General features: G+C 35.7%; 1 protein-coding gene across 2 annotated transcripts; it reads right to left on the bottom strand.

Moving 5' to 3' along the window:
• Positions 1-105: 105 nt before the first annotated feature.
• Positions 106-22,986, bottom strand: LOC107218269 (maltase A2). 2 transcript variants are annotated; one of them, XM_046735999.1, is made up of 8 exons: positions 22,573-22,986; positions 16,612-16,703; positions 14,591-14,807; positions 10,386-10,525; positions 8,943-9,136; positions 6,700-7,726; positions 5,174-5,436; positions 106-4,956 (listed from the first exon to the last, which is right to left on the bottom strand). In XM_046735999.1, the coding sequence occupies exons 2-8, from the start codon at positions 16,699-16,701 to the stop codon at positions 4,731-4,733; spliced, it is 2,157 nt and encodes a 718-aa protein (XP_046591955.1). In that variant the 5' UTR covers positions 16,702-16,703; positions 22,573-22,986; the 3' UTR covers positions 106-4,730. The 2 variants fall into 2 exon arrangements, with proteins under 2 accessions (XP_046591955.1, XP_046591954.1); XM_046735998.1 differs by lacking the exon at positions 22,573-22,986 and adding an exon at positions 19,013-19,216.
• Between the last annotated feature and the right edge of the window lie 4,938 nt (positions 22,987-27,924).

Here is a 27,924-nt window from a genome sequence, read left to right as displayed (position 1 = left end):
AAGTTCCTAAAAAAGAAACAGCGAGAAGGAGTTAAAAAAGAAAAAGAAAACGTACGCCACAATTGATACAAGCAGAAGAGTTTGAAAGTTTAAGGCGACACACTATTTTATGGCTGATGGTTAAACATTTATTTACACATTTACATTGTCACTGATTATCCAGTTTTCACATTTCGAATTCATCACGGCAGTAGTTACGTGAGATACAATAAACTAAAATATGTTAGTTAAGATTAAGTGCAGTCTGTGCACACTATTGATCTACATAATCAACGTATAAATGTGTACATCACTTTGTTTGTATTAAAAATTAGAAAAAAAAGAAACACAGATTAATATTTCCCTGTAAGTTGTAAAAATATTTTCACCAAAATGCTTCACAAGCATACATAACTTCTGTATGTAATGTTACAATGTGCATTTACACTACAGCAAAGAAACGATTCATTCTTTTGTACATGTAAATACATACATAATAATTCATGAACTATGTCCTCATCGAAGTAAGCAAATTATAAGCACTTACTTTTCTAGATTCAAATCAATTGTAAAGTAGCTATAATATTATTGCAATCGTACGAGAAAAACTCCTCAAAAACAATGATCACAAGTTTTATCGTGATGTATAAATGCAAAAGGTGATCGCTAACTCGACGATCTTTGTTATACGGTGTATACTTAATATTACAGTGATCTAGTAATCGATTGTTGTTTTTCGATCTATTCTCAAGTTTTTGTTAATTTTGAAGTTATTGAAACATCGTAATGTATATTTTATAAAAATCCGTACAGAGTTTTCCTCGCAGGTACGCAATAAATAAATAACATAATAGTATAAATAAATGAACGAACCGAACACAGAAGTCCGCAACTCAAGTGTCTTTTGGCACGCTATTTGAGCTCTAACTATAACGCTAACTATACTTCTACGGTTACGGTGGATTGCTTATACCTAAACCCAACAATAGGCCTCAGCATATTTTTCAAGTTAGCACCATCGGCATTTATACATGCAGGTGATCGTACGTGAGTCGGTCACGGTATTGTGCACGAAAAATTAGGATAGCAAAGTATAAGTGAAATTTCTATATCCCGATATTAACGGAGCCGTAATGATGCAAACACGCTGACTGTTTACCCATTTGGGACACACGTTTTACTTTACAACATGGTTATCGAAAATGCAAAAGTTAATGTAACCAAGACTTTTTGCGAACATTGATTACGCGGTTAAACTTGGAATTAAACAAGTGGTTAAGTTGGCTGACTTCTATGGGGCCAGGATGCGTTTCAGGCCCATAATATATTCACAAATGAATTAAAAATTTTATTTTTGTTATTCAAATAATTCGAAAGCTGCATTATTGATAAAAATACAAAATTCAATCATTTCTAAGTTAAGAAAAGCCCAGTCGATTGAGAACAAAATTATCCAAATCGATTAATTCGTCCTCTAGATTTCGTAGCACAAAAAATTCATTTGATTACAAAAACTTGTCGTATTCTTTTTTTTTTTTGCGAAAAAAGCGGGTTATTAAAAGTTGAAAATGGTTAGGGGCTCAGAAACCCCTAGTTTCAAATTTCTAACAATCGAGGGTCGAGTAAGTAAGTAGCTGGCCTTGTTGCATCATTTCTTCGTTTTTCACGCACCAGACCGAACGTAGCCTGCCTTAATCGTCTCACATCTAGCAAAAAAAAGGAGTTTCCTCGGAATAGGCCTCGTTAAGTTGTACACGCGAGCGCGCGTGACGCACGCGTGCCATCCTCACATAGCTGTACTGTGACCAATACTCTCGCGCCCTACCCGGGGATCGGCCGAAGCTTCCTTTCACCTTGTCGGGTAGACGACGGAGGCTAGCAACTTAACGTTACGACACTTTCTGTCAAGAATCCGAGGACCTTCCTCAGAGCTGTGTGTGAGTCACTAACGGACCCGCTTGTGGCTCCGCGGTGAGGCTTGAGGGAACTCCGCTTCACGCTAAGGTGCTCGTGCGTATATATACTTAGAAGCGGCGAATGATAGCGCTTGCGAGAAAGCTGGCAAGCATCAAATATCGCATTTATCAGAATGTATCGATTGGATTTATTTAATTTTTTTTACAATTCACAGTTGAGCAAATTGTTTCAATGTCTTACTATCGCAAATTGTTATTCCGTATCCCCTCGTGTTTTTAATTCGTTACAGCAATTGCTGTTATAATTTATTATTTTTTTTACCTAACAAAAAATTTATACAACAAAATAAATACTTTGTCTTTACACGAACATCATATTCGTTTTCGAGTTCGTAGTTCACCCTCGAAATCAAATATTATTGAACATACGAGCATATAATTGCTATAAACGTTTCATTAGCATATTGTGTGTGTTCTTTGCTCTTTGTCACCATAATTTTATCTACAGTTCTATTAATACATGTAACAAATATGCCTGTATTCTGAGCAGGTACTAGTGGCATAATATTGGAGATTTCTCATGTCCACAAAAATACTTTAAAAAGTGTTTCAATAAGTATTTCATCAAAATAGAATAAGTCATAGATCTTCTTCGGTACAATTATTGTAAATAATATATATTAATTGTACCAACCAATCAATTCGCATTTGTAGTATAAAACAAGTATGAAATTAGGTTTGTTCGTCATTGTTTTTCTCCCTCTCTTTTGTATAGGTATGTGCGAAAGGTGTACATACATTGGAGTCAAAAGGACAGATCTATGTGTCACATTTACGTAGAGGTGGTTTTCAACATGCCTCTGTCAAATTCCGAAAATTTATATCATATAAAATTGTTAACAATCTAAATGTATAGTCGGGTTCAACTTGGATGATGATATACGAGAGTATAAAGTGAAGAATGAAAATACAAAAGTTATTTGTAATGTATGAAAAGTCAATGCGCAAATGAAATTCGCTCGAAGAAGCTCTTCCAGTTCATTTATATCTTGTTCTTTCACATTTAATTCTTTCACACGTAGATATAGAATATGATTTTTTTCAAAAGAAAAATAACCCAAAGTGTTTTCACGGGTTTTAAATATGCCAAATCGGCATCTCAATTTGATAGGCAAATCTGAACTAGTTTGCATTTTCTGCACGTTCCAACTTTGAATCACTGCATATGTTTCAGGTTGAGTTCAACAAATTAATATAGTTTAGGATGTCCCATTCTCTTGGCAAGAAGCACTAAACTATATCTCTTAAGTTTGGTACCAAAAAATGGTAAAAATTGAACAAAGCAAAGTGCAATCCGACAATAGTAGGAACCCTGATTGATTCGGTTCCACTGCGTTATAATATTGTTTTTTCAGTTGATCTTAAAATTAGTGATTGAGTGATATTCCAGGTAATCACTCGAATACCATTCAATTCTTCGGTGCAGTCGTGAAATTTTTCCACTGCGGTTTCATCAAAATTACACCCAGGAAATCTGGTATCACCAAAATATCACCATTCATAATTTTTTTTTTTTTTTTAATAAAATATTTTCGCATTATTTAATTTCAGTAGATTTCAAGTGTGATTTCAGTTATAAGTATGAATTTAGAATTCAATTCAAATTTCAATCGTCAGTGTTATTCCAGCGGTGGAGTCGGAAATTTTTATTTCTGTGATTTTTCGATGGTAGTTTTCGGGGTATGTTTTTAATGCAATTACAGTGGAAAATACAGTGTAAAAATTTTTTAACTACACCGTAAAATCCAAGTGTAATCAAAGTGAAATCTAAGTGCAACTTCAGTTCCATTTCAGTGGGACGGGATCCGCCAGGGAAGGTTTTTTAGTATTTTTGTCTCTACGAGTTTCATGAGTTGCAGAAAATTGGAATTTCTTATTTGTTGAATAATCTCTGATAAAATTGAACATTCAGTCGAGCTGACTGACGTGCGTTATCCATATTTTATTCATAATTGAAAACAATTGGTGACCATTGTAATAAAAAAATCACGCAAGCTGGCCGATATTGTCGCCCATAATCGGAATCAATTATGATAATTTTCAAAACAAATTGAGAGTAATCACTCAATTTGGTTTTGCAAAATTCGCAGTTACCCTGGCCCTGAAATTAGGCATCTTCCCTAACATATCGCATCTCGCAACACCTTTTCCGTACTTGTAAAAACCTTGGAAAATATTTCATTCATAAGAAATAGAAAATTGTAACTACCGATAAACATAAAGATTAAAACTTACGAATACATATTCATAATTATTCTGAATATCATCGTTATCATCTTTATGAAATAATCCATAATTATAATAATTAAGAATTGCAGTAAAAATTTAAAAAAACATTTGAGTGAGCACAGAGAGTGAGAAAAATTATGAACAGCTAGTTTAAATAACCAGCAATAGTTCAAAAATTTGTAGACCGGATTGAACACCATATTTCACGGGATTTCCAGGATAAATTGCAAGTATTTGAAATTCCCTGAAGTCTTCCTCACTTTTTCATATCAAAAGAAATTCCCCGATATGCCCCAGTTTTCCAGAGGAGTGGCCACCCTCAAATAACACAGGTATACAATCTTCCTCATGGAATGTGGAAATTGCCGAAGTAAAACGATCCGGGTTTATCGAGAGGTATAAAACGAATACATCGAAACCAGGAGATCTCTGCTCGCCAGCGAGCAGCAGTAAAATTCGCAAGACTTTTCGAAATCTGCGCTTCAATCAACGGTAAAATTTACTGTTAAAAGATAAGGTTATAGGAAGGATTTCCCGATCGTTATCTCACTTGTCCAGCTTGATGACAAAGGCTTCACCGGGGAGAATATTGAGCTCTTTAAAGTAGACAGTGTGGTTGATTTGGTTTACGCCACCGACAACGACGTGCCCGCCGTAGTAAAGAGAAGACAAATCTTTGGTACGATTTTTTGACCCGAAGTTAGCCACCATTACGTACGAGTTACGCCGAGGATACCAACGCTCGATAACCAGCAGATCATCTGCCGTGTACCTGAAACAATAATGTTTTATATCAATTTTCAGTCTTCAGCTTTGAGTTTCTGAAAATTTTCTAATTCCTGAAAAATGGTGCGCCAAACACGCGATCCTCGAAAATCACTCTGTTATACAGGGTGTCCCTTAACTCATCAAAAATGCGGACAGTCAAGTACAACGAATGTAATTTCTCCACCGTGGATGTCGTTTATGACGTATGGTTGTATTCTCACCTAATTCCGCAATTCCCGTTAATTTGGTGATCCTTGTATACCGCATTGATGTAAATCGTCGGTACCTGCGAACGAAGTCTTGCCATAGCGCGAATTGCCCCAACGAGTGTAGTTTTTACGGGTTTTGGGGGTTTGGGAAGCCATGGGATGATATCGGAACAGAATTTGTCCCCGTCCGTAACCTCCTCCCAATCCATTGGCGAAAGATTATGAACATGCTTGATGTCCTGATGATCTTCGCTATCGCAATTCAGCATACCAATCTACGTTTAGGAAATTTTTACTCAGTTTAGTCAAAATATTTACTAAAACTCTGGAGAAAATTATTTTCAGACACATTCAGAAATTTCTCTTACTATCTTTGCGATTTAAATTTTTGACAATTACTCAGTTTCTCTGATAAAATCTTTAGCAAATTCTATAACTTCTAGAAACTTCGTGGAAATATCTCATTGCCAGTTTTGGTATGCAGACAATCAATATGTCTCGATGTTACTGGAAAATTCTTGAAAAATATTGCATTTTTATACGCATAATGCATTTATGAAAAATTTATTTAAACTGTTATGGAAAATTTCTTTCAGCAATCTATTCCACATTTTCATAACGCAAAACTCCTTTAATTCTAATTTATGTTACTGTTTGAAACTTTAAGGAAAGATGAGATTTTTCTGGAAATTGGTTCGATTTTCAATTCCAACTCAACTATAGAGGGGAAAAATAGACAGAAACTCGATTTTATAGGAAATTTTTCTGATTTTCAATAAAACGGAAGATCGGAAAGAATCTGAATTGATCCCAGAAATTCATTCGATTTTCATTTCAAACTACGCTAATTAGTCATAAGCAATCAGAGACTTGAAGATTCGGTTATTTCAGATTTTCAATAGAAAATTAAGTCGTTAACGAAAATAAGGTCTTTCCATAAATACTTTCTTATTTCTTGAAGTACCTTGGATTTAATCGGAATAGTTCGAACACTACCAGAAATGATATAGATTTTTTTTTTCAGAACTGGCCAAAACATACGTATACGATTTCTGAGAAATGTCTTGACAAAGTGATGAGAAATTTTCAAGAATTTTTTCGTCAGGTCAAAATTCAATACTTCGCATTAATTTTATTAGAACATAGTCACACGATGAATATTTTTCCAAATTATTATATACGTTATTAGCCCCGAAGACCTTTTCAAAAATGAAAACATATAAATTACTGTTTAGAAAAAAGGATTTCAGTGAATTTGTATAAAGTAGCGTCCCAAACAAAACGAGTCATCGTAGAGTGAAATCGAACGAATTGAATGTATTTTTAACCATTTTGAAGCGGTGTGAAATGAAACATCGGTATTTAACATAGGCTTTTGTTTAAACTTCCAGCCTCGTCTATTTTGGTATATTTCAAGACATCTCCGCAGTTTACGAATATAATAATTTGCCAAATACTCAACGTACGACCATCTCGTAATAAAATCAATAAAATGTATCAATTTCCGGGTAAGCGACCTCCCTAATACGATATCTCACCTCATCTCCGTAAAAGATACTCGGAGTTCCGGGTAGCATCATGCCCAGAAGAGACGCGGCTATGCTCGCATTGTTCGTACTGAGAGTGCTGTTGAGAATGGACGCAATTCGTCCCGTGTCAACTCCCCCAACGCTCCAATGAACCCAAGGATATCCCGGTTTCCGGAACAACGCGCCGTTCAAAACGGCGTCAACTTGACTCTTGAGCCCAGTTGTACCGTTCTCGAAGTTCAAGGTGACGTCAACGAGGTCGAACCTCTCCAGAATCACGTTCTCCGAGGGTCCGGACGGCGCGATGTCCAGTACCTCGATGCTGCAGATGAGGATCCTGTTTGGTCCCACCAGCGACTTCCAATGCCTGACCAACTCGACGAAGCTCGTTTCTTTGACGAAGTGCTCGAGTCCCTTGAGGTAGAAACCATCGACGCCTTTTTCGAGCCAAAACTTGATAGCCTCGGTCACCGGGTGATCCTTCTCCTGCTCTTCAAAAGCCGATGCAACTTCCGTTACGGGCTCGGGATCCAGCGGCGGTGGTACCGAGGTGAGGATGTTCCTGATGGACTCAAGGGAGGTTGGTTCGGGTACCGGGAAAATTGTGGGAAGCACCGAAGCACTCTCGTCTCTTCTTTCTCTCACAGCTTTGTCCTTTTTACTTAATTTACCCATCTGGGAGTTCCCGTCATTGAAATTTGACGTTATGTAGGGGTGCAGAGGGAGGTCCAGAACCAGCGACATGTTCCTTCGATGTATAGCCAGCAGCAGATTGTCGAAATCCTCGAGCTTTCCTAGGTGCTTGTCGATGTCGAGAAGCGTCGTCACGTTCCCGTAATACTCGGGATATCCCGGCGCCGGGAATATGGAATTCAATCTAATGACTCGCACACCGAGATCCGTCAAGTAGTCCAGCCGGTTTGTGATTCCCTTCAGATCTCCGATCCCGTCACCAATTTTCGAAGACTCTTGATACGAAGCCGGGAATATTTCGTAGAAGACACTTCCCTGCCACCATTCGACTGGTGGATCGCATCTGCGTGATAAAAATTATCGTTTGTTAACATCGGCCGTATTATATAATATGCAGCTTACAGTTCTATTTATGCCGGTGATTTTAAGGAGGTTTCACACCTTCGGTGAAGATGAGGGGCGAAAGTTTTAATCCATTTTTCGCGAACTTAAGCGAGTTTTTTGCGAGTAAATCCAATTTAAAACTCACGTCGCCGAAATTGAAGAAGCTCCATCCTGCCCCATAAGAATATACGCAGCCTTTGAAAGTTTCATGACTTAGACATAAGTTTTTCAATTTTTTTGAAGTTTTTGTTTTTCAATATTTTTCGACTGAAAAATGTTGACTACTTGGTTGGAGACATCTACTCGTGTGATTAGATCGACTGTTTCTTTTTAACTGACCAAATTATAAGTGCAAACGTATTTCGCGGTTATGAACTTTCTTAAGCATTCTAACATTAGTGTAATTGATATTTTCAACGTTTTACGATACATCCGCCGGTTTATAATCAACTGATTTTGTGATCTTTTTATCCCGATTCCAAGCGGTATTCTGGATCGCTTTTACACAAGTGACTCGAGTCTATTTAATTTCCTTGAATAACTAAATTCTTCAGGCAAACTTAGGGAGACAAAAAATATCTAACTTTTTATATAAAAAAGAAAAAAAAAACATTAATTCATTCATAATTGTACGGACTGCAAAATATTCAAAATTCTTGCAACTGAGGTGAACATTTCATGAAAACTAAAACATAGCACTTTTCGCTTATCGATGAACATTTTTCTTAATTGCATATCGTGGGTGTGTTTGCTCCTTTAGGCAGGTAACAGTTATTTCCGATTTCTGAATCTATAGGGTTTGACTTACAAATCACATTCAAAGACTCGAGGCGAGACTCGTGTAGATTTCGAGGGGTAAAAGCATTTTATCGGTTTCTTTCTATTACTCTAATTAACTTACATATTACATAATTTGCGACAGAATTCAGCTCATTGTCAGTTCATATATATCCAATTCTCTATCTCGTGTCAAATTTGTTATATGTAGATAAACGTAAACAGCGAATGACTTCTTATCGCTATGAAACGTCATTAAAACAATTATCTTGTCACCGGGAACAACGAAAAACTGTCCAACACCGCAAGGAATCAACATTAATCACAATATTAGTCGTTTACAGACCATCGACAGAGGAAAAGAGAACAACGGGTGCAATTTCACACGGGTTACTTACCTCTTGGGCATTGTGGTAATTATGCCGATGACCAGTGCCACACAACCGACAAGAAATGACATGAAAGACCAAAAGCACACCTTGCGAATAAGCGGCCAGTTCCATGCCATGAAACGGTAGTCCTTCGGAGTTTTTTGGACAGCTAGCTGAATTCCCACCAAAGGGGGTTTTCCGCCGTTCTCCTGGTTGTAAAACTAAAGACATAGGTTGTCAGTATAGATAAGTCAGTGTCACAATTAAAGGAACGGTGAGTGAATCAGGCGCCGCGTATTCCACTTACTTACGATTAATCTTATACTAGACTTTCCGGTAACAGCTAGAAAACTAATTTTCATTTTCTACCTAGAACTTGTATATTTTCGATTTTAGTCAAAAACGAAAACAGTTAAGGGATTGAGCGGTAACCGGAACTAAAAATTTCTCTCATTGTATGAAATATCAAAGAATTGAAATGTTCAAGTATACTAAAAACATCGTTTCACAACAATACAGAAGAATGAAAAAAGAAACGTTGCACTGCAGAGGTGCGTGGGTAGTTTACAAATTCTTTGAAGAATATGTCACGTCTCTAGATATTAACGCTATGCGTCTTCCCTATGACGTATGACATATTTATTTTTACACGTACACAAGTGTAATACACATAATAGTAAAGTCGAATATTCGCTATGAAAGTAAACGAATGATTGACGGGCGTCAAGCAGAATGGAATATATTTTAAAACACTGTTTAAACCAGCTGTTGAGAATTTACAGGGAACGACACGGAATGGAAAAGAATTTTTGAATGAATTCACGTGGAAGAACGTTTTGACACGCAAACGGCGTTGAATCAACTCTTTTCTGGCTCTTTGCTGTTTTACTGTTTATAAAACGAAGGATGGAAAAAAGAAGACGTTCGGTGATGGCACGGCTGAGAGAAATGTAAATAAGTAGTTAATTTGGCTGAGCTTAATGTGCCAGCTTACGAACTTTTCATATATTCCATATAACACGTGAATTCGTCCAGAGCGCAGAAAACATTAATAAATAACTGTTCATTTTTCTTTCGTAAAATTTATTGTTGAAATCACTTTAAAACTACTAATTCAAATAATTCGATAATTACTATTGAACCGATCTACCCCAAATATAATACGATATAAATTAAGCAAAGCTGCTGCAAATGGGACCAAAATCTTAAATATACGTTCATTTATTTCAGACATATGGTTCGCCAAAAAGGAGAAGAAAAAAAAAAAACTTCGATGAGGTATCAGATAAGAAATGAGGAATAATCGGTAGGTTGTTCAGTCAAATAAAATTTGTCTTCGTGAAGGTGTAGAAAAAGTAAAAATTGAATTCAACAAAAACCAAAAATCAAAAAGTCGAAGAACTAATGAAGAGTTGAGGAATTGAGGTGGACACAATAAACGTTTTTGGCGTAATTCCAAGATCTACTCACAAGAGCCTGTGCATCTGGAGCAAGGTGTTGGTACGCTGTGTTAAGCTGCGTGAGGAGCTGGGTACAAACGGGTTCGTTATCTCCGCTACTGCTGGCACTACTACTGCTAGACTCTACCATTGGATCTCTAGAGCTGGGTTCTGTGAAAACGAAAAAAAAACCTTGATATTACCTAACATATTTCAATCCTTTGAACCGCTTCCCCGGACCTGCATTTGATCCATCAGTTTCGAAATTCAAAGTTAGAAGCTCCAAATCCTAACAAGGATTTTGCATTTTTAAGCAACCTTACCTTAACATTTTATCTAACGTTCTGAACTTCAAAATGTTTATATCAAATTGGTAATCGATTGCAGGAGAAGCCTGTGGAAATAAATTTATATGTATATATATATTACGGTCTGCCAAATAAAAAAAATTGGTTTTTGTTTCAAAGTTTCCCATGTAAAAATCGAGTGCTTTAATGTATGATTTCTGGTCGACTAAGACAATTGTTAATATTTTTTGTCACAGCCCCCCCTTCGACGACGCTTCTTAGGACACGTGGAAGCACTCATTTTTTATATAGGAAACGATAAAAGAAAGAAAAATGTTTTTAGCGTACGCTAATATACATATACATATATACTACATATATCCGACAACTTTTTCCATTTTTTCATTCGTCAGCACGGTGATTTAAAAATCCCCCTAAAATCGATTATTGTGCAAAACTTGTTATAGAAAGAAAAATTGTCCTCTTTTCAGTTTGCGAACTGTACCTATGGGGCATTCCATTCGTGATCGACCCGACCAAAACCCTGTATTTCAGTTGCTGAAGTTAAAAATATATGTTTATCACTTGATTGAAATGAATATTTAATTGAAGAAAATGAATCCTTTGTTTCAAGCAGTGATATTAATAAGTTCGAGTTACCAAATGCTCTCGTCTCATCGCCCGTAACCGCGAATTGTATTTCGTGCGACTGAAATTCTTTTTCAGTGTGATTGATTTGTGCGAACAGTATTCTTTTTCTTCGTCAACATAGATGTTCGTCGTTCTTCTGCTAGTATTTGTGAATTTCGATATAAATAAAAGATTCTTAAATTTTGGGTGTGACTAGAAGAATTACAAAGATTTGTCTATAAAAAAAAAAAAAAAATAATAACCTATGGATGATGTAAGTTAATAATACTGAGAAAAAAAAGAATTTCGGTTAGGCGAAATATATTTCAAGGTTAAGCGAACGATGAGAACTTCTTAAAATAAAATATTTATTTTCTACTATGAAAAGTTTGTAAAAATCAACTATAATATATTTGTATACCTGTAGCAGCTGAAATGATTGGTTCGCTGTAACCAAAAATATATTCGATTGTCCAGAAATTTTTTCGGGGTAAGAGGATTAGATCCACTGTAATGGATATCACTGATGAAGAAAACGTGCATCGAATGTTTCATCACCATAGTAAAATGGATACGAATGTGCGGAAAAATCATATCCAATATTACAATAGCGGAACTGCGGTAGATCATTCAGAAATTAGAAGAAAAATTTCATTGCTGGTTTCTAATTTACGAATTTTCAAACCTGTGTCAAAAATCACCCGACTAATTGCCGCAGAACGAAAATGAATGTATTTGGCTTTCGACTTTTAACTCTTATGTAGATTTCACAATTGAAGTATATTCTTACATTTCACTAATTCGAAAGTTACGATAAAAAAATAGGTCCGTATTCGTGGATATTATAGCGTTCTATTTCAAGATGGATTTTTTTTTTTTTTAGAATTTGATTCCGAACAAAACTCACACTTGCTTGCAAACTAAATTCCGCCCCATAATAAAATTTGTGTACCTTGCTATAGATATATATCCAAAATAATATTTTTTCGATGAAAATTTTCATAAATAAATCTGAAAAAATATTTTCAATTGTTCGTCAACTTTCAGGGTCTGCCATATTGTTTTACATGTTGACTCTATAACTCAATTAAAATTGAAACATTTTCTACATTACATGATCCATATTTTCCACTTATAATGGATTTAAATTTGGTCTATTTCCAATATACTTTGTCGGTCTGAACAACTACAGTCTGAACGTCTTCGAATAAAAATATACAAAAAAAAAAACAATCACACACACTCTCATCAACTAACTAAAGGATTTTGGCCAGATCGATTGCACGCGGAACGCCCTATAGATATTTTCTTCTTTTCAAATCTAACTGTGCCAGCGTGTTAGAACTGTCAAAGAAAACCAATAAGTAAATACCTTTTCAGCAGTTAATTTTAACTTATTCAACTGATGCCCCTTTATATGTCATTTCGCTGCTGAGGTTTTGAAAAGTGGGATTTAATTTCAATTACACGAGTGTCAGCACTGTGATACAGCGTGGCCATGAATTTACGAGCACGCAACGAATCAACGACAATTGTCTGTCCAAGAAGATGGCATGCGACACGCCACCAATGTAATAGGTTGTAAATTTTAGCTCATAGGTGCCGGGTGTCAAGTGATCATTGTTGCTCTTACTTATTTACGCTTCACCCTGGACCGTTCTTAGAATCGGATACAATTTTCGAATCTGAATATTTCTATGAAACAAAAAGTTTGTCTATATATATATATATATTTGTATTACACGAAGTTCATTCAAAGAAGTAGAAACAAATGATTTTCACGTAAACGAATAAATTCGAAACAATTTTTGTGGCGGAGTCAGAGAAAAATGCAAATTCACAGCAATTTATAAAAAGTTTTCTGAGAAAAAAAAAAAAAAAAAACAACGGAAAAGTAAAATGTATAAATTTTAGAAAAAAGATTTTCTTTTTCCGATCCAGTGAAGTATTGATTCGAGTAAACCTTTTGATGTGTTACCGAAATTGAGTCAACCAAATATCATTTTATTCGAAGTTTATGAATCGTTTCTCCAAATTGCATGTTTGCTGACAGAAACAATTAGGTAGTTCAAATAAAATGAGTACATGAATCTAGGCAATAAAAAATTTACATCGATCAAATGCCATACTTTGTTGATGTAACTGGAGCTTGTTAATTAAGCGTAACTGGTTGAATCAGTTGAGCTAATTTGTTTACGAGGTAAATGAAACACCACATGTTTTGAAACTAGTAGAGAATATATTCGTCGTGAACATCAGTATACTAGTACTATAAATGGTCACTAGGCGGCGAACTTTCTCGCTACGGAAGTAGCCTCGGAGATAATTATAAAATCGGGTAGTCGTCTAGAAAGTCAGACTCCGATAACGTGAGATAAATTTGTTATAAGATCTGTTACAAACGAAGAAAGTATAACATCAAGTTCCGAATTATTGAAATTTATACTGACTACAAATCAACAAAAGCTATTGACACATGTTCAATTTATACTTTTACACATACAACGAGAAATTTTTTGGGTTTTACCCATTAAATATTGAACAAGTCCCGAAAAATTTCGATTTAACAGTATTATGTATGTTATGATATGATTCCAAAAATACGGTTAGTGCGCTTGATCAAATTTTTAGTTATACCAATCGCGCATATTCTCGTTACAAAATTTATACTACTGCATGGAACTCACGACGTGTTATCTTGAACAGATCGATAGTCAGCATGATCATTCAATGGTTTGATTCAGTTCTATATTATTTCGTCCGACAGAAATAATTTGTTGAATTAATTTAGTATTGTGTCTGCTGCATTTGACTACAGCATTTAATTGAATCAAACGAATATCACTTGACTCGAGTAATCCTTTCCCTCCGTCTGCAGGGATAATTGTAAAATTTTTGTTTCTGACACACGATTGGTGTCTTTTTTAATTTGTAAAGATCACGTATTATCGACGTCTCACAGAACCTTGTCGAAAAAGAGCTTGTGAGAATTGAATTTTTACTTTGAAAAAAACGTACAATCGTGTTTGGGGATTTGGATTTTAAACTGAAGAAAATAAAGTTGAACGATAAAAAATCAGCCAATGAACAGTCGATAGTTAATTCGCAGGTTTTGTTACTTCGCGTACAGTTATTTTATCACCGCCTGTTACCGTTCTGGGGTTAATACGGCACGAGTCAAGCCTAAGAAAAGATTCTATTATCTTTTAATTATTTTTCTTTGAAGCCACTTTGTCATGCCTATGACAGCAAGATGTCATTTTTATAAATCTGGTGTTCCACAATCGGTTCTAAGATTACGAAAATGAATGGTACTCACCGTCGTTCAGAGGTTTACTGGAACTGTTGAGCGTGACTAGGTTTATATATCCGTTCAGACCGTTTTCGGAATTGAAATTACCCAAAGTCTGTCCGGAAGTCATGTCTAGCGGGTTTCCCTCAAGAGGGCTGAAAATTGCCGTGTTTTCCAATGGACTGAACATTTGACCTGGTGGAGGACTCGGCGTCAGAAGTGGACAATCCGACGTCTCTTCGTCCTGTCAAGCACAGTGTTCACAGTTCAAAATCAGGTGACGAAAACGACACATTCAATAAGATCAACGTCTCCGATGAATTGTACAAAGTCATCGTATAGTTTCAGTCTCTTATAATTAATAAACGGTTATAAAGGGTCATTTTATTAGTAAATTGTTCGTTTACCACCATAAAACATATATTTTAAACATTATAAGAACGTAAATATACTGGAATTTGGATCGAGGTAACTATCGGACCACAAAATATTGACATCCTGGAAACCTTACTTACTGCATGTGTGTTGCCCAAGTTTTTTACTTGTTTACCTATGAGTGCCCCGTATTGCCAACATCGTTTCGGTGACAATAAATTTCTGCTTGAAATCACGTATTTTCCAAACACATTTTGAGATAACGTCTAAAAAATTGTTGTGATGAATTTTTTTTTTTTTTTTTTAACTTGTTTTTTTGCATCAATTTGAAGGAATTTTTCATGCACATGTGTTCCTTGAACAGTCGACGTTAAACTGCAAAACTATTTCAGCCAACGTATTTATAAATCTGTAGTAGGTTATAAATTTAGGTATAAATTAGGGTAAATTTTGGTCTTGACAAAAAAATGAAGTGATTTCTTGTTTTCTTGTATCAAGGGGGAATATCAGTGTGACAGGCTGAAAAATGAGGTATTTTTTGGGAATTTTTTTTTGGAAAAACGGCTCGATCGAATTATTTGGGATTTTGTGTATTTATTATTGAAGCATTGAAGTGTATAAGGAAATTTTTTTTTTATTTTTAGTACATTTTATAAAGCAGAGGAGCGGTCGCAAAATGGCATCTCAAAAAAAAAACTTTCCGACGGTTGACTACGTAAGTGCCACAGCAAGCATCTGAACTTAAAAATTCAAAAGGATTATGAAATTATAATGGTATACATATCGCAGCATGGTAGGGAATTGGAAAATTTTGATTGGAAAAAAAAATCGAATTTTATACAAAAAATTTGCAGTAAATTATGAATAAAAAAAAAAAAAAACGTAAACAATTTAAAAAAAAAAACTCTACGATGCGACGCTAGCGATAAGTCTTCTGAAGAGAATCCTTTTCGAATGAAGTCGATTGGACAAAATTTGACAGAGTTATGCTGTCAACCAGGTCAAAAAACATGGTTTCGAGAAAAACGCGTTCAAAGTTTCGAGAGGATAAAATCGAGCGATGTAACTTAAATGTTGATATAAAAGAAGCGTCGATGCTTGGTGCCAATTTTGAATACTTCCAAGCCGAATATTGTTTTTAAAATTTGTAGGCATATTCTTAAAGGTCAAAACTATCTATTTAAGCAAAAAAAAAAAATCAATTTTTTTTTCCGCACTGATATCCCCCCTTAAGTAAATTCCAAAATTTAACACCGTTTGCTCAAGCTCAAAATATTAATCAAAAATGTTCTCCTTAAAACCATTATAATTATTTATTTATTTATTTTTTTTTTTGTCAATACCGAAGTTTTCCACACTAGTCCGTGTCGAAATTCGAAAATTGTGGTATTTCGATACACTCTAATCTGCAGTGAGAATTTGTCACGAAAGAAAGGAAAGCAATTTTGATCGATTAACCGCTGATTGGGCAAACAAGGACGGCATCTCTTCTGCGAACGTTCGATTAACGACGTCTGATCGAATTGGGGCCAACGTTCGAGCAGACGCCACGATAATATTCATGGGAAGCACCGCGCTCACCGTTATTGGTGCTGAAAGTTCTTCGGCGCAACGCGAGTTAATGCTATGAAAAATCTTAATTGTATAAAAGCTAATTGAAAGATTCAACCTACCCGAGGCAAAAGCTCCTGTGAACTGGGCGACGCTAGCAGATCGCCTGGCAGCACCACAGACAGCAGACCCTCCGGTTTCTGGATGTTCATTTCTGCAAAGAAAAACGGCGAGAAATGTATTTTACTTTGTTTTCAATGGACGCACTGACGAGCAGAGTATCAGACCTCTGTACCATGGATTCTACTAAAACTTTTACGGTTGTTTCCTTGGCCTAAAATACGCAGCCCGTGATGTGTAGTTTCATCTGATAACTTCCGCTGAAAATAATTGGCCCAAATATATAAGTAAATATATCACGTATGGAAAGTAACGACACAATACGTTCGTGATTTTGAATATCGGAAATTTATCGCATCTGAACTTTTTTCGTTATATTTATTATTATAGAATCGTATTATCGGATGTTTCATTGGTTTCTTAGATTTTTTGAAATATTATCCTGTAGCATTTTTGGTGTTTACAGAGTTTCAATTTCGAAATAATTCACTTTACACGGAATATTCTTTCAGTCGTTTAACTTTCGGAACTTACAATTAGATCAAGATGCATTGTAATCGTTTGGAATTCTGGGCCTTATTTCGATCATTAATGAAGTTTGATTTTCATAGATTTGAAATTAATGGCTAAGGCTTGTCGAATTTTCATTCGGACAATCCGGTATAAGTAAAAAATTATTTTGATACATCAACCCAAGAAAAAATTAGAGATTATTTTTAAAAAATCAGAATGATCATAAAATTCATCGGTTTGTTTGTATTAGATGGCAGTGTCGAAATACGAAAAAAAATGCCTAAATTCATGAAATATGGGGTCAGAAATGTTCGTTGACTGAGGTAACTACAATTTCATTCGTTGACAAAAATTGTTGTTTCGATCTTTTTTTTTTTCTTTCTACTAACAAATGACTCAATTTTTTCAATTCGGAGTAAAGCTTTTCTTCAGCCATGTTTGGTGAATTCAACAGATTTTATTTTCACGTGCGTACAGGTGATCTATAATGCACAATACAGTCTTGAACGAGGATAAGTAAAAATCGATTTGAACAATCGCCTCTTCGCGCAAAGTAGTTAGTTATAGGCTAGATTATTATAACGTTCGTACATGCCAATGCAATCGGGTCACGACGCGAGGCTCTGTTGCGTGGGAGACAAAACTCATTAGGTATCCAAACCCAATCGAATTTTGATCAGTGAATCTACAGACTTGTGTCCCACCGGAAGTCTTTGACAAATCGAGCAATTCTATTCGGATTCCGAAGCCTGTACATAATAGAATTTTCAATTACCTCGTTAACCGCTACGGCGATCATAATTTTCAGTTTATAGTCACGTTTTAATATTATAGCAGTTTTTTTTTCGACATTTCTCGTCGTTATGTTCTTCGCATTTTTACTTCATGTCATTAACACGGAAGCAAAAAACGATAAAAATAAAAAAAAAAAAAAAAACTACGAAACAAGTGGACGAAAAATTGTCCTCATATTTCATTTTCAACCACCATCAATACAAGTCTCAAAAATTGATATGTTCATACATGAAAACACGAAATTTGGGCTACGATAGATTAAAAATTCCACTGACAATGAGATATTCAGATAAAATTTTCCAAGGGTATTTAAATAGTTCCAAATATTGTCAAGCGATGTCTGGAGTCTTTATGGCGAACAAAATCAGCCTAAAAAAAATCAGAATCGGATCAAAAACACCTATAACGATAAAATTAGTTATTTTGAATATTCTAAGTACACAATCTTTTTCGCAAATTGTTAATAAGCTTCTATCAACCGGATTTGCAAAGATTCAAAATCTATCATATACGTAATGGACATGTCGTTTCATTCGTTTTCATTATCATCGGGGCAAACCACCTTTGCGGTGATTTTTTACACAGCATTTTCTCTTTTCCTAACTTTTGATTCAGATGACTGCCGTTTTATCGCTTCGTTGCATCAAATTCATGTCGATATCTGAAGCGGAGACAAAATACTGGGTTTCATCACGCGCCGTGTCGTAATTAGTCACATGTAACGAGTGCGCAAAAGCGCAAGGCAAGGTAACAAGAGTAGCCTCAGGCATATATGAGTACGTTGAAGATGAACGTGAGCCACGTAATACCAACATCAACAAGTAGTCGGTTAAAAGTTATGCCCTGCAGTCCTCATTCAACAATCGAGTTTGCGAGCTTAACGTGCGACACGTATCTAAAACTTTGGCTTAAACTTCGTTGGAGTTTCCATTCGAGAAAACAAATAACATTGGCTTCCTCGATCGCCCAAAACTTTTCCAGGTTAAAAAAAAAACAGAGGATGACTTGACGTGCGTGATTGACGAGTACGGTCTGAGCACGAAATGGAATCGTCCGAAAAGTTCCCCGGTCCTTAATGTCCGCAAATAATCATACCTGTCCATGACAAATCGTCATAATGCACCGCCTGAGGTATTCTTAGTCGACCCGCGAAGAGTGCAGGCTCTGTGTTCGAAGAACGATTGACGCATTTAAGCGCCAAGACAGGTGGATGCAAATTCTGCAAGCTAATGACTGTCGGACGGGCATTTGTCACGGGATTAAAAGATCTCCGACTGGTCATCCATGAGCGTAAATACACTAATATAAGTCCGTTAGGTTGGTATGCTTTTTTTGGCAAGCGCGCAAAACGGATGAGCGATTATAATCATGAAGTCGCATGCTCTGTGTGCAGATTGGCCGTTTGAGCACGTGAGGCGAATATTTGGCCAGAATAACAGACCGATCCTTTACCACATCTTTACCTGACGTCAGTGCTGCATACGAGATGATAAGTGTTATTATCTGGATCAAGATAAGATCGTTCGTGTGGAAATTTTTAGCTAATTGAGATCAAAGATAGTTTGTCTTGAAATTATTTCTGTAGAGGATAAGATCGTCCTCATTTTCATCCGGATAATCAAAAATATAAGGATAAAAACATTGGGAGATAAAAGTGGACGATTTCTAATATCACTGTGAGAAAAAAGAATTGTTGAGGGAATGAAATATTCGGTTCGATCCGTTGGAGACTACAAGTTTTGAGGAAAAACGATACGCTGAGAAAAATTTCATTTGTTATAGTAACTAGAGAAATTCAGTGAAACAAGTATCGTTATAAAAACTGTTTGAATATTGTTGGATTTTTTGGTAATTGCAACGCAAAATCAGTTTGTGAGGTTTACTCTACTTTTTTAGTTAAACAAGGCTTTAACGTCAATTTATCGTTGCACAAGCATTAAATTTTAGCAAGAAAATATACTAACAGTGATCCTAGTGAGAAAGAATAGTAACGGATACTAGACTTTCCGGTAACAGCTGGAAAACTAATTTTCATTTTGTACCTAGAACAATATTTTTCACTAGAACAACAGATTCATCTAAATCAAACTGATAGGTGAACTTAACTCACATTATCTCCACAAGATAACAGACGACGTGAATTTATCTAAGATATATCATTACAGGTATAATTTTAGTTGACATATTTTTAAACATAAGAAAAGCAAATAATGCTTTTTATTATCCTAGCAAACTCATTTATAAACTGTTCGATTTCCTCGAACCATGCAACTCTATCAATTTTTACGAAAATTGTGCACAAATCGCGAAACGTAACCTCACTTTTCAGCTTTGAAATCAAACACATTTTCATTCCACTCAGCGCCCTGATGTTTATCTACAAAATTGAGAATACTTGCGAAACACTGCACGGTGTGAGTTTTGTTTTTTGATGATACGTACTTTTTAGAAATGTAATTATTTAACATACATTTATCAAGAATAGTCCTCCTATTAGATTCCGAGTTTAAATTAAAACTTCAAAATGTACAAGAACGATTTCAGAAACTATAGCAAGTTTATTTTCCGGCCTATCGTTGATCAAATCCTATTCAGCGGATTTTCATGGGCGAATTCTATCGATTCGACCCACGGCTTGGTCAGCCCCGCATTTCTGGTACTAGATAGTTGTAATTCTTGGATGGAACAGGTGCATCAAACGAGAGGATATTTCGTTTTTTGGCACTGGTACAACCGTGCTTTTCAGCTACTATACGCTTTTCGTTGTTGCGGCTGTTTTCTCAAGTCCACGGCGAATTGCGAATGCGTTTAGCATTGTTATTTTAATCCCACCAGACGGAAACGTGCGCTTGGTATACGGATGCTGCGATGTTGATACAAATAAAATGCCAATGCTGTACCGGTATGGGCTAAAAAGCTTTTCTGAATCAAATAAATATAGTCATCGAATTGCACGCATAAGGAAACTCTGACTTTGAATTTGAATACGTGTTACAGAACTTTAAAAATCAACACGCGCGGATTTCGAGATATCAGAAGCGACTCGATCTTTTTTTTTTTATTATAAAGCAAAGCAACCAAATGTATAACAATCAAAACGAATACATGAGTAAAATATAGCTTATTTGATACCTTACTTGTTAAATTAAAATATTTCCTAGTGACGATGAATTGCCGAAGGCCAAAAAAGCGAAAGGACCAAAAGTATGAACAAGATTTTAGATATCGTTTTTTTATTTCAAATTACTTCTAAGTAAGAAAATTTTTTATTCCTTTGACTTCGTTCCTTGGTGGCTTATTTTTTTCAGAAGACCACTCTCTGCCATCCCATTGAAACACTATTTTATCATGTCGGTGTAGTCGAATATTTTATTTGCTAAGATTACACTGATATAAATTTCAGTTTACGAACGACGTTTGTTGAATTAACCATTGAAAAAGGTAATCTGTTTCAGTGAAAACGAATGAAAATCTATATCTGTAATTGCACTTGATTTTAACTTCAGCATTTTTACTTCTTGTACTCGTAGCAAAATTATTCTATCTTTCGAACATATTAATTTGATAAGTACTCAACGTGCGACCATCTCCTAATCAAATCGACAAAAAGCATTGATTCACCGGTCTCGCTGAAAGGGCCTAGAAATCATTACTATTGCTTCCATAACGCCTAGTCACAAATCAGAGTACATAGACTTGTGTTTCTACTGCATCAACAGTTGTCAACGATGTGTATTTTTAACCGCAATACGTACAAACGTAGTCAGCAGCCTGTCAAGGCCGATAATTGAGTACAGAGCAGGCCCGTGCAATATATGTATTGCATCATGACAAAGTGCAATCGTCGAGAACATTTCTTTAATTACTTCAACGCCTTGACTCTCGCGAAAGAATTCAAAATTTTGCGAAGTTTCATTACCAATTGACCGAAAAGGGATGCTCAAAAATTGTCGGAGATTTTCTAAACTTCACTACGTCGAAGCATACTAATTTTTATTTTTGACACGGTTAAAGTTCGTAGGAAAAAATCAACATTTCGCAACTTTCGGATTGCCCGAAATTCATTGAACCCTGATAAAGCAAAACATATGAACGGGGTGCCCTGATCAATTTCGACGTTGACGAATATGTGTCGAAATATCGAAGTTCGTGAATTCTACGAATTTACCATTGCGATTTCGCAAAATCCGTGCCATTTATTTATTTCTGCGTCAAATAAAAAAGTGTTGGACTGTTTTTGTTCAGAATTGGGTATAGAACGGGACTGTTAAGCTCTTTTTCTCGTTCGAGATAAGCGAACTTCGATATTTGGATACATATACACCGCCTAATATTTTCGAAGTCGTTAAAACATCGCAAGATATCGATTTTTCCCTCAAATTACGTTACAATCAAGTTAAAAAAAAAGAAATACAAAAACAATACCAACGTCGAATATCCGATGTTCGAAAGCAGAAGGTTGCAAGCATCCGTACCTTATACCTGAGGCAATCTTTTAAAACAATCTCCGCTTTGGATCGGCGAAGATGATCGACGTACGCATGTATAAAAGAGTTATGAAATTCGCACATGCATCATTGAGGGAAAACGGCGAGGCGAAGGGAGGCTTGCGCAAGATCCTTACATCACGCGATGCACAATACACGCACACTTACCGTAATCTAAATTCTCGCCGGTAGCCACGTGAGGATTACGTCAGACGTTATCGCCGGGACGGAATTGATGCTCGATTTTGGGAATCGCGCGACGATCACGCGCTCTGTGCGGAATCCTTTGAGTCTCCGGAAGTCTCGGTTCCGATTCCTGACCCGCAAGCCGACGTTTCTCGCCCTCTTCTTCAACCTTCGGACACGTGATGCGACCGGGTTCTGAGACCCTGCGGCGGACAAGAAGCGCCGGGCTTTCACCGGCGAGCTTTCGGGGTGTCGGGTGACTTTGACCGGATCGCGGTTACCCCGGCGATCGGAATTTCGGTGGACGTCTCGTCTCGTCTCGTAGATCCTCCTGACGAACGTTCGCGTCAACCTCGTCGCTCGTATAACACCTACGCGGATATATTTAGCTTCGCCTCGAGTCTGACCAACGCGAAGCGATGCTCGCGCCCCCTGGAAAAAAGCTCCGCAACGCCGGCGGCTTGCGCCGCCGCGTCCGCTTGATCAATACGCGGATTCGTTGAGCGCCTAATTTTAAGCGGCCCGAAGATTGGACTGGATTTGATTTGAGGAATTTTTTCTCGCGGGCGATTTGAACGGAAACACTTGGCAGCAAAAAATTACCTTCAACCGCCTTGCTGCACGTCTGCTTTTATTTACTATTATTGGTTTTATCGGCTGTCGGGCTAGATCAGATACTACGAATTCCAAGTTATTAGGAGCTTTTAATGACCGAGTGATGAACATTTTGTCGAAGCGTAACTTTCTGACCTCTAGAGATTTTCTGATCGGTCGCGACTTTTTTAGTTTGCCTGCTCTTTCGTCATCTCGACTGATAAAGCTCTGGCTTACAAATCTAATGAAATAAACAATCGCATGCAAGATTTCTGAATACAAAAAATTGCAACTTACGGATAGTCGTAACTTCCGGTTATTACATCCTGTGATTGTAACGTATAGTGGCTGTATTGTTTGTTTATTCATTTTTTTTTTTTTTTACTCTGATGTCCGAGTTTTTACTACATTTGTACTTTGGCTGGTATCCGTAGTTTTCTGACCAGAAATTCTTTTTAGAACTTCGCATTGTTCAAATAAAATACATGAAAAATGCTGCCACTGGATAATCGGATTAAGAATGAAAAATGGTCCGGAGAACTTTGCTCTTTAAATGGTCATTAGGCAGCTATGGGTTAGTAAAGTTAATTTTTGTTGATGCAAAAATCTTGAAAGTATTACAAAAGACATGAGATTTGAATTACGTGTTTAATTCCGAAATCTGTTACTTGACAAGAAATGTTTTCGACAGAAATTGATTTGTGAATGACAAAAAATCTCCATACATTTTGAATTACTGTGATTGGTAATTGAGAATGCTGGTTCCACGCGTTGAAAAAAAAAATCACGTAGTTATACGTGCGACGGTAAAGTTTTTCCATAAGAATTACCAAAATAAATGTATGAGTAATCTTTGAATTTTGATTTTCTACTTTTAGTGATTCTAATGAGCTACTGAAAAAACTAACAATTTCTACAAAGCCAAAGGTAAACTAGTGATGCAAATTTCGAACGAAATAACAATTATATATTATGTGTGTGGGCAATTTGGACTATTCGGTAAATTAGAATACCGTCAATTTCTATTGCGTTGTGAAGAAGTAATTCTTGTACCAAAATGCGATATTCCACAGTGTTATACTGCTTCTGTCAGGAATACATCGGTATTATTCTCACTCGATTCAAATTGGCCTAGAAATTGTGGCTTCTGCTTCCACCTTATTATTTACCGTCTGTCGTTATGTTTCTCCGTTGATAACGAAAATGAAGCTTTCTTCATTTTTTGATAGACGCTGAAATTCAAAGTATAATTCCGAAAATACCTCGAAAATTTTATTCAAAAATTCAGAACAACATTAGGCTGAGCGACTTTTAGAAGAACCGTTGATATTGTTTGAGATTCTCAGGCTACCTCCGAGACTGCCCTGTTATGAAATCCTCATTTCCCTTGAGATCTGGTTTCTAGTTTTTCCTAAATAACTTTGAAGAGTCACAATTCATGGAATATTGTAAAGCTTCGGAATAGAGTACAAAAAAGACACAATTCTAACGAATGACTTGCTTATGAGAATGCATGAATAAATATTTCAAATGATAAACGGTTCATGGATACAAACGTTATTTGTAATTTATTTCGTTCCAATTACAAAATACAAACATGTGATTTGTGTTTCATGCACCTATAATTATACGTGACAAATTTTAATTGAATGATTTTCGATTTGTGGGATTTTCACGTTACTGCAAGAGATATGATCGCACATATTTATTGGCAGACGAATTTCCTGCATCAAGTGTAATATTCAAGTTGAATTTGACAGTAGTGTAGTAGAAATACTTTCGTAGATTGCAATAATTATGCAAGAAAAACTTCGTGAAACGGAAGGTTGAATGATAAACAAATTTCCAGGTAAGTTTCGAAAAATTACCACTTTATTTGTTGCCTACAAAAATTTACGGAAGAGCTTGCAGCGCACTTTACGATGAGCTTCTTCGCAATAAACGGGGAAATTCAAGTGTTGTCCGGGATTTTACAGGTACATATAATATTACATTTCCAATTGGTACAGGTAAGTGTGCCAATTACGAAACAAAAATGGAAATTGCGGACACTTGAGCCAAATAGGTTATTAATTTATGTCTCCTAGGGCACTCATTCGTTCGAAAAGCAACAGCTTTACTTACTACGCATTCAAAAATGATTTACAATTAGTTGTTCCATACGCCCAAAGAATGACCAAAAAATAATTCATACCCAAATAGAAATATTTATATTTTGTACCGTAGTTCAAGTTTTCGGATGCTGCAGATAAATTATTTATTCTAAGCAAGTGTTGGTAGAGTGTAGAAAGACTTGGTCTAAATTTACACGGAACTGATTCGATTTTACCGATGGCATTCATATCGATACTCCGTGATGTATGGTGTGGCAAATTTAAAGAAAATCTGCACGTTTCAGCACAATTTTGGTGTGTCAATTATTTTTGTTGAAAAAATAACGGCTACACTGAAAAAAATTTCATTTGTTATAGTAACTAGAAAAATTCAGTAAAACAGGTATCGTTAAAAAAACTGTATGAATATTGTTGGAATTGCGAAAAACGAGGTACGCGTAACCATTTTGCGCTATTGTCGATCCTTTTTTGGTAATTGCAACGCAAAATCAGTTTGTGAGGCTTACTCTACTTTTTTAGTTGAACAAGGCTTTAACGTCAATTTATCGTTGCACGAGAATTAAATTTTAGCAACAGTTACAAGAAAATACAGTAACAGTGATCGTAATGAGAAAGAATAGTAACGGATACTAGACTTCCCGGTAACAGCTAGGAAACTAATTTTCATTTTCTACCTAGAACTATATTTTTCGATTTTGGTTAAAAATGAAAATAATTAAGGACTGAGCGGTAACCTGAACTAAAAATTTCTCTCAGTTTACTATCAGCTGGATAAAGGACAACCGTCCAGATGCCTTAGAAACGGATTATCTTGAAGAATTATTTGCGTGACTGAGGTAAATTTTTTATTGATTCGGTCCTTCTGCAGAATATTGATGGAATTTTTGAGTACACAAATAGCTAATTGCAAGAGGAAGAAACTGTGAAATATGTAACCCGAACTTGCGTAGTCAAATGAAATCGAACCAGAATTGGTTATCACTTAACGCCCACAATCAGCATACACGTTTCAACGATGACCTTTGCGATTGCATCCAGCAGTGATCGGCAACTATGCGGTAATTTAAGTTAACACGATCGTGCGATGTGATTTGCAGAGAGCGGATTATATGCATTTCCATATTAAGCCCATAATTTAAAAATCTAATCACGATACATATTTTTGCTAACTATATTTACAAAGCATTTAACGATTCTATTATATAAAAAAAAAAATAATTAATATAAATACACAGCTGCGAGTATGAAAAAGCTTGAAACTCAACTTTTGGCGTTGACCGATTTTATTTCGTTAATGAATAAAATCCGCCAAATGAATTCCGCATTGCCAGATGTATTTCCGCGTAAACTTGAAGGAAAGTTTGAAAACATTTTGAACAATAACCCAGGCTTTAAACCTTTGGGTCAGATCGGTAATTTTAATAACGGAACGGGTTAACTTTAGCCACAAATAATAAGTGCTAACATAGCACGAAAATTCAAATAGTGTCCAGTTATTTCAGTGGATGTGGAACGTTTCTGTTCCACTCTGAAAAATATTTTGAGTTCCCGAAGATACAATCTTACCGACCATTTATAACAGTATCTGAGCGGTTACGTTAATGGAAGTAACGAAATCTTAAATAATGGTTAATTATTGAATATACTTACTAATTGCATCCTGATTTCGAATTAAAAAAAAAATAAACAAAAGTTACCATTTCTTAATTATTTAATATTGCATATTTTGACACTTTTCGTGCATATTTTCGTGAATATTTCGAGCTTTTTAAGGTGCACATAACCCGGTCTCTAGTGATTTGATTTTTTCTTCAGCCTAATTTAATCTTGCTAAGAAATTTTTGCAAAATATCATCCAAGCCGGAGATTATCGTTACACCCCCTTCGGTGCTTGTAATGAGTCACAGTCGAGTATCACTTATTTTGAATTACTTGAAACAACAGCAATGAAAAACGACGTCACGACAACTTTCAATAATATTTAATCGGCATCATAAATTCTGTTTTTACCTTCACTGTTTTATTGCAAAAGAGTTTGCGTTACGAAAAATACAGCTGCAGAAAATTCCATCGTAAAATGATAATTAGCAGGTTTATTTTTATTTCACTGTTTTGCATAAAAGTGCTCGTTACTCACTCGATGTGAATTTTTTCGATTTCGATTTATTTGTACATAACGTGATCGTAAATAAATTTATCGATGTAAATTGTTTTTTTTTTTTTTTGTCTTTTTTTACATTTTTTTATGTTCGTTAAACAAATCTGATTATTACTCCGCACATGTCAATTAGTGATTTTTAAATAGATTTTATCTATGTACACTACTACACTACTGTATATACACTAATATTCGTAAACATAAATTGACATATCGATCTAAATATATTTCACAATGTCGAAATACATGTTATATGTTTCATAATCGTTATCACACGCTCGATGAAACGGACCGTGTTTAATATTCTTTTCGTTTCAATGATCATCTACTGACTTGATTGATAATTGCTGTTTTATATGCCGGTTTAACCGATGCCATTAGAAATTGGGTTCATCACATCTTCAATTTTCAATTCGGCGAGTGACAGATTACTTTTCTTCTCAATCCCGAATATTACGGTTAATATTT

The sequence above is a fragment of the Neodiprion lecontei genome, chromosome 3 (assembly GCF_021901455.1).
Source record: "Neodiprion lecontei isolate iyNeoLeco1 chromosome 3, iyNeoLeco1.1, whole genome shotgun sequence".
Taxonomy (NCBI): domain Eukaryota; kingdom Metazoa; phylum Arthropoda; class Insecta; order Hymenoptera; family Diprionidae; genus Neodiprion; species Neodiprion lecontei.
This window is presented reverse-complemented; position numbering and strand designations above follow the sequence as displayed.